General features: G+C 30.4%; 1 protein-coding gene across 2 annotated transcripts; it reads right to left on the reverse strand.

Moving 5' to 3' along the window:
* Positions 1-1,734: 1,734 nt before the first annotated feature.
* On the reverse strand, positions 1,735-13,530 carry LOC129915284 (calcyphosin-like protein). Of its 2 annotated transcripts, XM_055994770.1 has the most exons (7): positions 13,382-13,519; positions 4,472-4,594; positions 2,967-3,112; positions 2,543-2,662; positions 2,242-2,299; positions 1,918-2,130; positions 1,735-1,847 (listed from the first exon to the last, which is right to left on the reverse strand). In XM_055994770.1, the coding sequence occupies exons 1-7, from the start codon at positions 13,397-13,399 to the stop codon at positions 1,746-1,748; spliced, it is 780 nt and encodes a 259-aa protein (XP_055850745.1). In that variant the 5' UTR covers positions 13,400-13,519; the 3' UTR covers positions 1,735-1,745. The 2 variants fall into 2 exon arrangements, with proteins under 2 accessions (XP_055850745.1, XP_055850746.1); XM_055994771.1 differs by lacking the exon at positions 4,472-4,594 and having other exon boundaries at positions 13,382-13,530.
* Positions 13,531-14,574: the final 1,044 nt, after the last annotated feature.

Consider the following 14,574-nt stretch of genomic DNA (forward strand, 5'->3'; position numbering starts at 1 on the left):
TTATTTAATAATAATAATTTGATTACTGAAAACATAATCTTCACAAAACAAAATTACTTTGAATGTTTAAAATAGCTAACTAACTAATTTCTACCTATGGTAGAATTTTAGAATTTTAAAGCGGTTTAGGAAACGAAGTTTTTCTTACAGTTCAAATTTGTTTCAAATGTGTACTTAAAAGAATTTTTTGCAAGTAAATTCAATTATAAAATTTGAAAAGCCAGGCAATTAAGCGGGGAAGGTAGTTAAGCGAAAGGTACTTAAAAGATCAATTTTATGTGAAAAAATCCTTAAAATTTTGGTTCTAAGAAAACAAAGGTACTTATGCGGGGTAGGCAATTAAGCGAGAGGCACTTATCCGGGTCTTACTGTACTTGTTGTGCCGTGGCAAATTTTGTGAATTCTGAACGAATAAATCCTAAACTCCATAGCGAAGGGTTCATTTATATCAGATGTAAAGCTGACGGGCCATTTCTTCGGAAAATGTTGTAATCATGGTGGCTGAGCACATCCATGGTCTTTCCCCGATATACGTTCGGAAATAGCTCAATTATCGCAATTTCTTAAGAAGTCGCGTTGATAGCCTTGGAAGAACCTCTCAGAAGGGAGCACATCGAAATTCTGGCAGACTTTCTATTCAAATAACCAAAACTTTTGCTCGCCGAAGACAAGCAGCATGGTTTGTTTACTAAATAGGATGCTAATGTTCTGTTCGGAAATATTTAATCAAGCATACTCACATTTTGGTTATCAATCCACTCCCAAAATTTGCTGTTGGCTCTCGGTCCATTGGAACTTTTTCAAATCGGACCTTTCCGTCCTTGTATTTCCCGAAAGTTTCCTTTGCCTTTGGAACTTATTTGTGGCATAAACATCGATTTTCATTTGACATTACGCAAATTCGTAATGCGATATATGACTTATTGGCAAACGCCTTTCTAGAAAACTCTGTTTATACCAAACAACACCAAATTTTTTAGAATAGGTACTTTGAAAGTACTTGGATGACACGTCCTCGGTGGGTTCTTCAATTTCGTCGGGGAATAGCCACAACCCTGGAAAATCTGCCCCGTACCAACAAGAGTGTTGAGTTGTGGCACAGAACGTTTGAGGATTCCAACGGATCGCATTAGTCAAATGAACGGCTCCTTAAAATTATTTGGCAATGTGATTCCAAATCATCAGTCAATACCTCGTTCAGTCGTCTTTTAATTGTGTATTCAGTTACGGTTCCTCTCATCAGCCTAAGAAATATTTTAGACATGAGGGTTAGTTAACCGACGATATCAGGGAGAACAGACAACAGAGAAGGCATTAGGAAGAATTATATGTCTTCTGTCATTTAACTCAGTGGTATATCACGGACATCCAGATTAGTTTCCGCACAAAATTTCTAGTTTCTCTGAACCGTTCGTAGATGGAGCTTTGGAGTGACTTTAAATGGTATGAAAAATTGACTTGAAGTGTTTCTACGTCTAAACCTAAAAGAATTTATTTCTAAAAATACGAAATCAGAAAATATTGTGTTTACTCTAACAAGGCTTATTTCTGCCTAACCCTAAAAAAATAAAAAAAATATTTACACCAACAAAATTTATCAATCAAGACAATCTTTATTCAATAAATTGAAGGATTAAAACATTGGAGAAAAATTTACAACAATAATATAAAGTGTTACTTATGTATATGTATACAGATAGGTACTAGATTAATAAGGACAATCCATTTAATTTATATTATATAACTTAAAGTTTATATGCCCTTCGCATCATAAGGTCAAAATATTCATCATTATCAATAGAGGCACTGATTGTTGAATAATAGTTTACATATTCCTCCTTGGTTACCTGCGTGTAAACACAAATAATAATTATCTTATTACAATACAAACAAAAGAGAAAACTCCTAAACACTCACAATTCCATCCTTATTGCCTTGTGGTCCTTCGAAATTCTCCAAGAATTTACTTAAAATCTGATCTTCTGTCATTTCACCGCTTTGGTATTTGGGATGTTCCTTGACCGAGTAGACATTCTTTAGGTCAGCAATTGTGATCACACCATCACCGGTTTTGTCCATTTTAGCAAATGCCTTGTCAATGACATCCAAGCGACTTTGTGACATGGCCGGCTGTTTGAGAGAAGAAGTTGAAAGGTAAATTTGTTTAATCCATCAACCCCGAGACCAAGTTAACCACCAAGCTAACACACACACACACACCGGTCTTATATCCTAACTTACCCTCAGTTTAACCAGGAATTCTGTCATGTTGATGGATCCACTGCCGTCTGTGTCGAACCTATGCATAGTAGACAAGCAATATAGACAAAAATAAATGAATTTGAACACCAGCAGAGTCGAGAGTGTATGGAGGAGAAAAACAGCAGCATGCCCCAAAAAAGCTAATACCAAAAGCCGATTCAAATGGTCGCTAACCACTGGGCTTAGCTGATAGCAATCTCCTTACCCTCAATTCGAAAAATAAACAAACGAAATAGTATAACACAAGCCCACCATCAAGGCTGCTCTGCTGAAAACTCACTTTGAGAACATTTGCTTTATCTCAGCATCGGTAACATCCAGACCGGTCTCATGAATGCCTCTGATAAACTCCTCCAAGTTGAGGGCTTTGCTTCCATCATCGTCCATGTTTCTGAAAGTCCTGTGGATATACAATACGCGCACATAAACATGAACGATGGTGGTTAGGTATTAGGTAAGTTTGGTTAGGTATTAAAGTCGCAAATAAATAACAAGAGCAGCATCAACGGAAAGGAGCAGTGAGCAGCCCAAACGGATAGGATAAGAGAATCCAATTATTTTGGTGAATTAAGGTGGCAAGACTTAGAGAGAGTTAGAGTCTTAGTCGACTTGCGTTTTGGCTCCTCTAATTGGTTCACATCCGTCAATGATGCCCCCCTTCAAAAACATACACAGTATTTCTACACACACATACGAATACGAACCTTCCTAATCCGATGATTCCAGTTGCACCGCGGCTGAAACAAAGAAGTCTCAACTTTTCAATTGGATCCTTGGCATTGTTGGCTGATAGTATCTGTTGGGACTGGTTGATAAGAGAATTCTCCAAGGCGAAGAAATCATTTGCTGCCTGCAAAATAAGGATTTTTAGTGAATTTGAAGAATTAGAATGACAAGCTTCATTATGGTAGACTGATGTAGTGTGGAGTGAGAGTGGAATGTATGTATTTGTAGTTGGGAAAGAAGACTTAAGTTAAGTGCAGTTCAATGAAGATACAAGACAAAAATTAATGAATCAGATTCAATATAGTATCCAAGAGTTCGAATAGAAATTAAGATGGAAGCGAATGAAAAAAATACAAAGCAATCAATACTTGACGTTGGCGTTGTTTAAATTGAGATGTTATGTATGTGGATAAAAGAAGAACTATGCAAATATATAAATTTATATACAGTATGGTAACTTGATGAGTTTTTGGGATTGGGGCGAAATCTCGAAAAACGAAATCCCGAAAACCCAGAATACCGAAAACCCAAAAATTTGGGCAAATTTTTCATTTTATACATTTTTTCGGGATTTTGGGTTTTCAGGATTCTGGGTTTTCGGGATTTTGGGTTTTCTGGATTTTGGGCTTTCTAGATTATGGATTTTGGAATTCTGTCCATCTCCCGAGTTTTTGTCATTGTTGGTTCTGGAACTAATTGTATATTCGCAAAGGGATGGCTGGAAATTTCAATTAGGGTACTATAATGTTACTTCTTTTCAACTTCTGCCTTGCAAATTATTTTCATCGGTTATGCTTTTGGAGCACATTTTGGACATCATCTCAAGAGTGTTAAGAGAGCCCAACTCAGGACAGCACGACTTTGTACACCCTGACTCACGACAGCCCGATTCAACCCATAGCCCAACTCAAGAGTCGAGCTGCGATGAGTCGGGTTATCTTGAGTCGGGCTATGGGTTGAATCGGGCTGTCGTGAATTGGGGTGTACAAAGTCGTTTTGTCCTGAGTCGGGCTATACCCTTCCCCATTTCAAGACATTTAGTCAAGTCTCATCAGTTCATTGAATATTGGACTACATAATTATGGCAAATGAAGATATCAAACCCCGCAAATTCAAGTGAATGATTCAAGATGATTTATTTAGAAACCGAATGAATATAAGATTTAACCAGAGTCTTCTTCCAGACTAGAATGCATATGGTCTGTTTAAAATCTACTTTTTTTAAGTGCTTATAATGAGCCTAACAGGTGGTGGAATATCCAGGACATTTTACAGACTTTAAACCATCTAAATACCAACCTGTGTTCCAAAGATGAGCCTGTTACCATACAGAAATAAATGCAATAAAGAAATGTAAATAATTTCTAAAAGCTCTACAATAAAAAGATTTTAATGTTTGAAAATGCTACAATTTTTAAGAAATAAATTAAATTCTACTTTTTCGATGAGATTAAGAAAATATTAAAGAAAAAAAAAAACTTACAGATGATTGTCCTTTTGCGGATGCTGCAGTCACTCCATTAAAATTGACAACCACAATGAATGTTAAAAAAGCAACACATATTGTAAGCATATTAAAGCTAGATGATCGCCAATATGGTTTAAGCTGAATAGTGTAGGGGGGGAAATATAGAATTTAGAATTTGTGACAAGTATTGTTATTATGTATTTGGAATTAAAATTAAAAGTTATTTTTAAAACTAAAAACCTAAACTCTAAATTAAACGCAAATGACAAACGGAAAAAAATCACAAAATCTCTCCAAAAACCCGGAGAGCCAAATAGTCAGAAAACTTTATGCACCGAGCCGCTGTCAAATTAAGTTTTAGGATCATAAAAACTAACGGATTTTTTTGCACGGCACAACTATCTAATTTCTCATAAGGTTAAAGTTTCGAAGTTTTTTAAAATTTGTAATGTAGAGTAGTTACCTATACATTTTAAGAAAAATCATAAAAAACTTAAAACAACGAAAAAAACTTTTCAATCAATTTGAACTTAACAAAATTAAGTCTTTAGTTTGAAAACTTATAAGACATAAAATGCACGACTGGGTTGCACGTATTTTCTCTTGAACATATGCTTTTGAAATAAAAAAAAAAATTTAAAACACAAAATTCGTTTTTGAAATGAAAAAAAAAAAAAAAAAAAAACAACAACTTCAAAATCGTTGGAGACGTTTTTTTAAAAAAAAACTATTTTATTTAATTTGTAAAAAAGTTTAAAAATAAAGTTGGTACCTATGCCATTTTGTAACAATTATTATTAATCAACACATAAAAACGAATTTTTTTCAAAAAGTTTAGGTACCGAATTCAGCTTATGATTGACAGATTTATAAGCATCCATACATGTATAGTTTTTTAAATGAAAATTTACGACAAATAGTACATAACATACATATGTATATGAAAGGGGAAAAATAAATTGCCCACAAACAAATTGGGGAGAAGTGGGTAGATGGGCATGGGCGAAAGAATGAGGTGGGTATCAAAAATCGTGTTTTCTTAAGATTAGATACTGGTCAAAAGTAGACCTCCTATCGAAAAAGTTAAATACAAAATAACTTTTTTTTTTAAGTTCAAAATTCGATATCTCAAAAACGTTCACAGTTAAACTACACAGTTCTGATTGTAGATTTGAATTCATAAGGTCCAGTCAAAGTACATTAGAAAGTATTATTTGGTTTCTTAGGCAGAATCCAGCTACTGTTACTGTCATTTCCGGAAAAATCAATCTTAAAAAATTGTTTTTTTTTTTCATTTTTTCTTAATATTTTCTGAAATAAAAGTGTGGGTACCTAGTTTCTTAAGCATTGCATCCTAATTTTATCGCAAATCAAACATTTTTTCGGTAACTTTTTCTATTGGAAAAAAAGCTATTTTTTCAAAAATCCAAAACTTAATATTTTTCTAAAAAAAAAAAAAACATTACTATTAGACCAGTGCCAATAATTTAAATAAATTAAAAATTTTAACAAAACCAGGTTAAAAATTACTTGGTTATGTTTTTATCTGTTTTAAATGTTTTTTTAAGCAAAATTATTAACTTTTGGATTTTTTAATTTGAAAATAAGCCTATTTTTCAATCAAACAAGTTACCGAAAATATGTTTGCATTTTTTAAAGTTTGGAATGCCCTTTTTTAAATAAAAACCTTTCATTTAAGACTATGTGGAAAACTACTTTTATTTCACAAAATATTGAGAAAAATTGAAAAAAAAAACGATCGATTTTTCCGTAAATGACAGTAATATTGGCAAGAAACCAAACCTATAAAAACCAAATTATGTTTTTCTAATGGCGTTTGACCTAAATTGGCCTAAATTGTAACCTAGCATTAGAACGGCTCTTAAATGCAAAGTCATTGAATTTTGAAAAACACTTTTTTTGTGGTTTTGTTAAAATCAAAATATTTTTGTAAAAGACACAAATAAAAATTGTACTTTTGCATTTTTCTCAATTTATTTGTGAGTTATATATATCTTCTTTTTCAAATTTTCCCAACTTCCTTCTGCCGCATATATTTTTTCAAAAATTATTGGAACTTTAGACCAGTCAACACTGATGGAAAAAACAACTTAAAATCAACAAAAACCACGTTGATTCAACTATTTTTGGGAATGATTTTGCGTTGAAGACGAAAATTTTATAATGAAAGTAGAACATCGTTAGTTTAAAGTGGTTTGCCTTTTTAAAACATTTTTAAATCAAAGTTGTTTCAACTTTGAAAAAAAGCATCAACTCTTGAGTCACTCGGCGAATGCTTTACCACTGTGCTATCTCACTGTTGGAAATAAGGGTGATAAAATGCTTCAAAAGCTGAAGTCCGACGATAGTAAAAAAAATTCTTAAGTTGTTTCAATTTTAATTTAAAGATATTTCATGTTAGTTTTTTCAACGTTAAATCAACGTTAAAAATATTACATTTTACGTTGCGGTTTTTCCTTCAGTGTATTTGAAGTTAAATTCAAACCATTCACATAATAAAAATAAATTAGTAAAACTACTAAAGGCCCCAACCCCTAGAATCCGTTGCGTCCGTTCCGTCAATCAATCCGTTGAAGTTGACGGATGGGACAGAAAGGGGTGACCCATAGAATACGTTGCATGACGGATTGCTTTTGGACAGTTCACTTCAAATTCCATAGTGTGTTCGATATGTTATCGCTGAATGTGCACTAAGGAAAGGAAGTTCTGATGCAAAAATTCTTAACTATTATCGTTTTTCTTTTTTTTTAATAAAATAAAATGCGCGACTACCGACTAGATTTTATGTGGGCACTTGCTCTTCAGTTAAAAACAATTTTTAATAACAGATTATAATGTAGGTATGACTTTGGCATTGTAAAATTGAACTCTACAACAGAATTTAGATATTTAATTGATATATGTTATTAGATATATCAATAAATATTACTTTTATTACAATTTCTTCACAAATAAACAATGAAAGTTCACAATTCATAAAATAGAGTTGAAAACTTCGACGCAACGAACGCAACGGATTCTATGGGTTGGGGCCTAAACGTTTACTTTGTCCTCCAGTTAGTATTTAACCTTGAGCGACCTTGTTTCCATTCAATATTAATGCCCAAACTTTTAAAAATTTAAAGTCATCCCGTAGATACACAAGCCATTAACACACTTTATTCCAGTAAATTAATCTACAACCCTAAAATTTTAAGAAAAATAAATTTTAAGTTCCGTAATTTACCTTCAATCTATTTCTAAGAAAATATACCTTCAACCTAATGTAGGTAGCTATTTCTAAGAAAACTTACTTATCTCTTTCAGCTAATTAAAAACTACAATTATAATAAGATTCATTTCATTTTCATTTATGTAAATTGACTAATTAAGTACCTAATTTTAAAAGAATTTCACTGATGTGTGTTCTATTGAATTAACCTTAGTAAATCCATTCACGGTCAAGTAGATCATTCAATTTAAATTTTATTTGGACGCAATTTGAAAATTGTTCCAAACATTTTGTATGGTGATACAACAAAAAATGATGGGTAGTTATATATAACAGTTATTTAGACTACAATTTGACTCACATGCGTTTCTATTTATTCAATACACATTTATACAAATATACCTACCTAAAACAAGCTACAACTCATGACAAACTTTTCTCACGAGTGAAATAAAATGATTCATTGAGTTGAGATACATTCATATAATACCTATATGATATGGCCTATACCTATACAATACGAATCATTAAGTTAGGCACACTTTAAAATTTGTATTTGTAGGTGCTCAATTTTTTGTTTGACGAATTAATTGACTTTTAAGTGGACATATTGGTTTCATTAGAATGGTGCCAGATTTATGTTTCTTACTTTGAAAGATAGTTACGGCAATTTTGTTTGTTTTTTTTTTTGTTGCTCTGGGAATTGTGTTTTTAAATTCAGGTAGGTATGACAACACTGGTCAACAACAAAAATTCTTTTCTATAGAATTTGTGTGTGTTGATTCCGAATCCGCGATTTTTGGAAACTTTTGACGGCAAATTACACCAACCGTAAGTTTTTTTTTTTCAAAACTTTTGTTGCAGACTCAAAAAGCAGCAATATTTTTTTTTTCAAAATAAATAATGAAATATCAATTTTTGACATTAGATTTGATAAAAAAGGTATCACAGAAAAATATACATAAATACAAAAAAAGAATTTCATTGAAAATTAGTCAACATACGTTGCATAATGTTGGACAACAACAAAAATTATGTAAAAAAAAACTAAAGGTAGCGAAGACGAAGATGCTTCTAAAGACAGTAAATGTAACAAAGCTTGATGGAATCAGGAGCACGAACATCCAAAGAAGCATACAACATTGTACCATGTTAAAAATACCATCTCCGAGTACCGACTGAGTTGGTACTGCCATGCTTAAAGGAAAGACCTTAGTACCCCGTCAAAAAGCCATATAATTGCACGCCAATTGAAAAACAGTTTGTTCCAAAGCAATTTTAAAAAACATCAGCATTCAAATGAATTTATAAATGGAATAAGAAACAATAAAAACCCAAAAGACTTGTAGCCTTTTTTAGTACCTACATTGCATTTATGACCCAGAAGTTTGTACCACCAACAAATTTTTTGTTCACATTCGATAGAGAGTTGAGTTGGCTAAATATCATTCATATTCCTGAAACTGATTATTCGCATACTCATGAAATTCACCTTTTGGGCGCCATCTTGGATTTTAGTTTTTATTGAATATCTCAACTTCTGTTCATCTTAGATAAAATTTGGTAGTAAAATAAACGTAGATAATTGAATTTCGCGTCTTTTATGTTTAGAACTTTTTTCTATATTCCAAATATTAAAGAAAAGTTACAAGCCAAAAATTCAAAAAAAAGTCTGAGCACTTTTTATAAAAAAAAACGCCAGAGAAAAGATTGTTCATCTTAAAATTCTCTACAACTCCTTTTTTTACTTGCGATATAGGTACTATACCTATATCAAGTTATGCATTCGTACAAAAAAAAATGTTGAGATAACATTTTTCCATGACATTACGATGGTAGAGAATGCTAAAGAAGTGGGTCCCGGAAGTCCGTCTGTCTGTCTGTCAGTCTGTCTGTCTGTCTGTATAAGAATCCACAGCCTAAACGGATTAACCGATTAATGTCAAACTTGGCATGTAGCGTTATTTGGCGACTATCCAGAGGGGTTTTTGGAATTAATTTTTTTGGACCAAAAATAACCGTAGGTACTTGTCATATACCGATTTTAGTAAAATTGAAATTGCTCAAAAACGGCTATAACGATTTTGTTTAAAAAATTCAAATGTTAGTTTTAAGCTAAGGTTTATCTTCTAATGAAAAATTTTTTTTTGGAAAATCATTATTAACGGTACCTTCCATAGAACCGTTTTTTTTTTCAAATCCGGTTATCTCCGAAACTGCTTATTCGATTTCAACGAAACTTTTTGTGAGGAAGCATTTATAGAATTTAAATATAAACCAAAAAACAATTTTCCAAAAAAAATTATTTTTGAATTTTTAAGAAAATTTTTATAAAATCAAATTTTCGAAAACGGGACATTGAATTTTTTTGAAATTTTGTTTATAGATGTTAATTAGTGATTTCTACAAAATGGCATACCAATTTTATTTTAAAACATTTTTCCAAAAAATTATTTATAAAAAATTAGTTTTTTTTAAAAAACGGCTCTAACAATTTTGAAATTTTTTTTCTAAAAATGCATCTTAACATATCAATCAAAATTGCATACTTGTTTTGGAGGGCAATTCGATTTCAGATTTTATTTTATTTTTTTAAAAAACGAATTTTATTTTTTTTTTTTTCAATTTTCTATATAAAAAGTCTTAAAAATTAAAGCAACTTTAACTCTAAGAGCAAGTTCGTGCGACCCAGTCGTGCATTTTATTTGTAGATATCGCTGAAGTTATACAAAAGTTATTAACTTTGTTGTTAAAAAATACCCCTTTATAACATAAGACTACAAAAGATACTCAGTAAGCATTTAAAAATCAAAACAATTCCCAATACATACTAAACCATACGCTTAGATCATTTATTATGCTAGTTCCCAAATTTTTGTTTAATTAAATAACTTGACTATTTTAGTCTAACATGGTTGCCAACTGTCTTAAAGATAAGATAAAATTATTAAATAATAAAAAATTAAAATGTTCAATAAAACTTTATACAGTTTAATTTTTCGTTGAGCTAAAATATAGTTTTCAAAAGCTTTTAGTATTCGAATTCTAAGTAAAATAATAGATGACGTCACGTTTTTGCGATAAAAGAACTTCAAGATGAATTTTTATCTTCACAGCTTTTTCGTGCTCCCTATACTAATAGTGTGTCAAATGTGCTAGGCGTATCATTATCTGAAATTTTGGATTATCAAGCCAATGTTCTCTATTATTTTTTTTAATAGAACCAAATCAGTGTTGCCAGAATATTTTAGAGGCAAGGAGCCGATTTTTAAAAATCTTGGAACCAAAAAGAGTCGCTTTAAAAAATGGTCCAAAATACCGCAAACAATTTGTTTTTTTTTTTATATGAGATTTTTGATTTTTTTTTTAAATTTTCAGATAACTTTTGGTTACCAGACTTCAAGTATACAGGGTGTCCCAAAAGTTAACGTCGAAACGAAAACGGTAGATAGGGTGTAGGTGGTCAGAAAATAATAAAAAAAAAATCGAAGCCATATATTTTGAGTTATGAGCATTTGAAAAAAAAGTCGAAAAATCTCTCAGCTGCATCAGTTTTAAAGCAAATATTACTTTTTTGCTCAACTAAGTACTAAAACATTTTACAAGACTCTAATTCAATGAACCGTAGTGTTAAAAAAAAATACACTACGATGTTTCGGCAAATTACCTTAAAAGTTGGTGTGTTCAATTCTTTTTTTCAAAATGGTATAACATTGTTGAGAATATTCCATAAATAACCGAGAAAATTTTTTTTTCTTTAGAAATCCGACTTTTTTATTAGGTATTTTTTCCATATTATTTAAATTTTTTTATTCTGAAAGGTTCTGAAAGGGTACAAAACTGCTGCACTAATACGAATAACCCCCAAAAGACGCATTAGGACGAATCAGTTAACTGAATCATAACCCGATAAAAGAACATTTATAACACTTAAAAAGGTTCATACCGATCGAAAATTCGATTAGCTCTTTTGATCAAACTTTTTCGAACTATTTTTACTTGCGATATAGGTACTATATATCAAGTAATGCATTCGTACAAAAAAAAAAGTTGATAGCATTTTTCCATGACATTACTATGGTAGACAATGCCAAAAAGTGGGTCCCGGAAGTCTGTCTGTCTGTCTTATCTCCGAAAGTGCTTATTCGATTTCAAGGAAACTTTTTTTAAAGAAGCATTTATATGATTTTATTATAAGCCAAAATTAAAATTTCCAAAAAAATAATTTTTGGATTTTTAAAAAAATTTTGAAATTTTTTTTTGAAAAATCAAATTTTTGAAAACGGGACATTTAATTTTTTGAATTTTTTTGAAATTTTGTTTTTAGATGTTGATTAGTGATTTCTACAAAATGGCTTACCAATTTTATTTTAACACTTTTTTTCCACAAAATTATTTATAAAAAATTAGTTTTTTAAAAAACGGCTCTAACGATTTTGAAAAATTTTTTTTCTAAAAATGCATGTTAATATATCAATCAAAACTGCATACTTGTTTTGGAGAGCAATTTGATTTCAGATTTTATTATATTTTTTAAAAAACGAATTTTATTTAATTTTTTTTTACCCATATAGTAGGTACCTACATTTTCCAAATTTCTATATAAAAAGTCTTAAAAAATTAAGCAACTTGAACTCTAAGAGCAAGTTCGTGCGACCCAGTCTTGCATTTTATTTTAAACGCCTCAATATTATTTAATTAGGGCTGAAACCAAACTGTCATTAAATCTTAACATATTAATGGACATGATCAGGATCTTCCGAGCATCGGATATTTCGATATTTGCTTTTTTTTTTTTGTTTTATGTTAAGACAAATGTAACAATTTTGATATTTCTCACGAATTCAGTTTTAATACTATTTTTCTTCATTTTGCTAACGATTAGCCTTATGACTTTTGAAATTAAATGATTTAATTCACAAAAAATTGTTTTTAAATGTAATAAGATTATCTATAACTTTTAAATATATGTGAATAAAAAAGGTAGTGTCTTCTAAAAAAAGGTTTAAAATTGAATAGCTAAATAACTGTCCTCAAAAACGAATATAAGTTGGTTCTAATCATGTGATTTGCAGTGTGCACTTAGCTACTGTTGATTCTGATTCATTTATTTCAATTTTTAAACAAAGTTAAAATGTTGATTTCTCCAAATAACAATTACTTGGTATTATGACATTGTAGTAGGTATAGGCAGTTGTTACCTACTTACCCAGATATATGCATTATGCATATATCTACCTGAATCAATTCGATGAAAAATAAGTATTACACAAAATTGTAATTATATGGAGCGTCAAGGTATGAATAAAATTTTTTTTTTGTTATTACTTTCAGTTCCACATGAATCGTAAAGTATCTCATGGATTAAATTAATTACTCACGAAATCAAACAAAACTACAATATTCATTTGTTTTTGCTTTTGCACTTGAACAAATGGACACATTTTTTTTTCATCGTTGATGGTTATTATTTTATAAACAAATAAAACTGCCAACAATTAAGGTATTCGACCGGCGAATTGAATACAAAAAAAAAAAGTAGGTAGAAGCAACAGAAACCAGAATTGTATTATATTGTTTTCTGACGTCACAAACGAGTTGAATAATTATGTTTGTATCTTGTTTCTTTTTTTTTTTTTGTATATAAGTCATTTTATTTTTGACGAAATAAAATTTTAATTTTCTTAGCTTACCGCCCATTCATCAGCCATTATTATTATTTTTATTTATATCTTAAATACACAAACAAATTAAATTAATTTATAATATCAGCTTAATAAGTAGGAGATGTTAACTGGTGTATGATCGGTAGCAGACTGCGCGTTTGTGAAAAATTGCCAGAAAGAAGAAAACTTCAATAAAAACTGACAATGTCAAGCTATCCAGTAATCCCAATGAATGTAGATTGTATAGATACATAATGTAGATACCGCCACTGGTTGCGGTTAGGTTAGAGTTATTATTGCGGTATTTGAAAAGTTTTATTTTTATTTTATGAAAGGCGGGAAGAAAAATAAAATGCACGACTTTGGTCGCACGTACTTGCTCTTGCAATCAAAAGCACTTTTATGTTAGTTTACTTGTATATTTTAAAAGCTGGCTCTATATAAACTAAAGTAAAATGCACGACTGGGTCGACGAACTTGCTCTTAGAGTTCAAGTTGCTTAAATTTTTAAGACTTTTTATATAGAAATTTGGAAAATGCAGGTACCTACTATATAGGTACAAAAAAAAATTTTTTTAAATAAAATTCGTTTTTTAAAAAAATAAAATAAAATCTGGAATCAAACTGCCCTCCAAAACAAGTATGCAGTTTTGATTGAAATATTAAGGTGTATTTTTAGAAAAAAAAAAATCGTTAGAGCCGTTTTTTTAAAAAACTAATTTTTTATAAATAATTTCTTGTAAAAAAAGTTTTTAAATAAAATTGGTATGCCATTTTGTAGAAATCACTAATCAACATCTAAAAACAAAATTTCAAAAAAATTCAATGTCCCGTTTTCAAAAATTTGATTTTTTTTAAAATCCAAAAATTATTTTTTTTTAAATTTTGTTTTTGGCTTATATTAAAATTATATAAGTGCTTTTTCACAAACAGTTTCGTTGAAATCGAATAAGCAGTTTCGGAGATAATCGGATTTGAAAAAAAAAAAACGGTTCTATGACAGGTACCGTTAATAATGATTTTCAAAAATTTTTTTTTTTATTTGAAGGTAGACCTTGTTTTAAAACTTATATTTGAATTTTTCAAATAAAATAGTTGGAGCCGTTTTTGAGCAATTTCAATTTTACTAAAATCGGTATATGACAAGTACCGTTATTTTTGGTCCAAAAAAATTAATTACAAAAACCCCTCAGGAGAGTCGCCAAATAATGCTATATACC

Source organism: Episyrphus balteatus, chromosome 3 (genome assembly GCF_945859705.1).
Source record: "Episyrphus balteatus chromosome 3, idEpiBalt1.1, whole genome shotgun sequence".
NCBI classification, from domain to species: Eukaryota; Metazoa; Arthropoda; class Insecta; order Diptera; family Syrphidae; genus Episyrphus; species Episyrphus balteatus.

Bases quoted from the DNA above. Each gene is read 5' to 3' on its own strand.
- LOC129915284 (XM_055994770.1), bottom strand. The intron at 2,663-2,966 runs GTTCGTATTCGT...GTATATCCACAG, and splicing joins GGAATCATCGGATTAGGAAG to GACTTTCAGAAACATGGACG. The intron at 2,131-2,241 runs GTAAGTTAGGAT...TCTCTCAAACAG, and splicing joins AATTCCTGGTTAAACTGAGG to CCGGCCATGTCACAAAGTCG.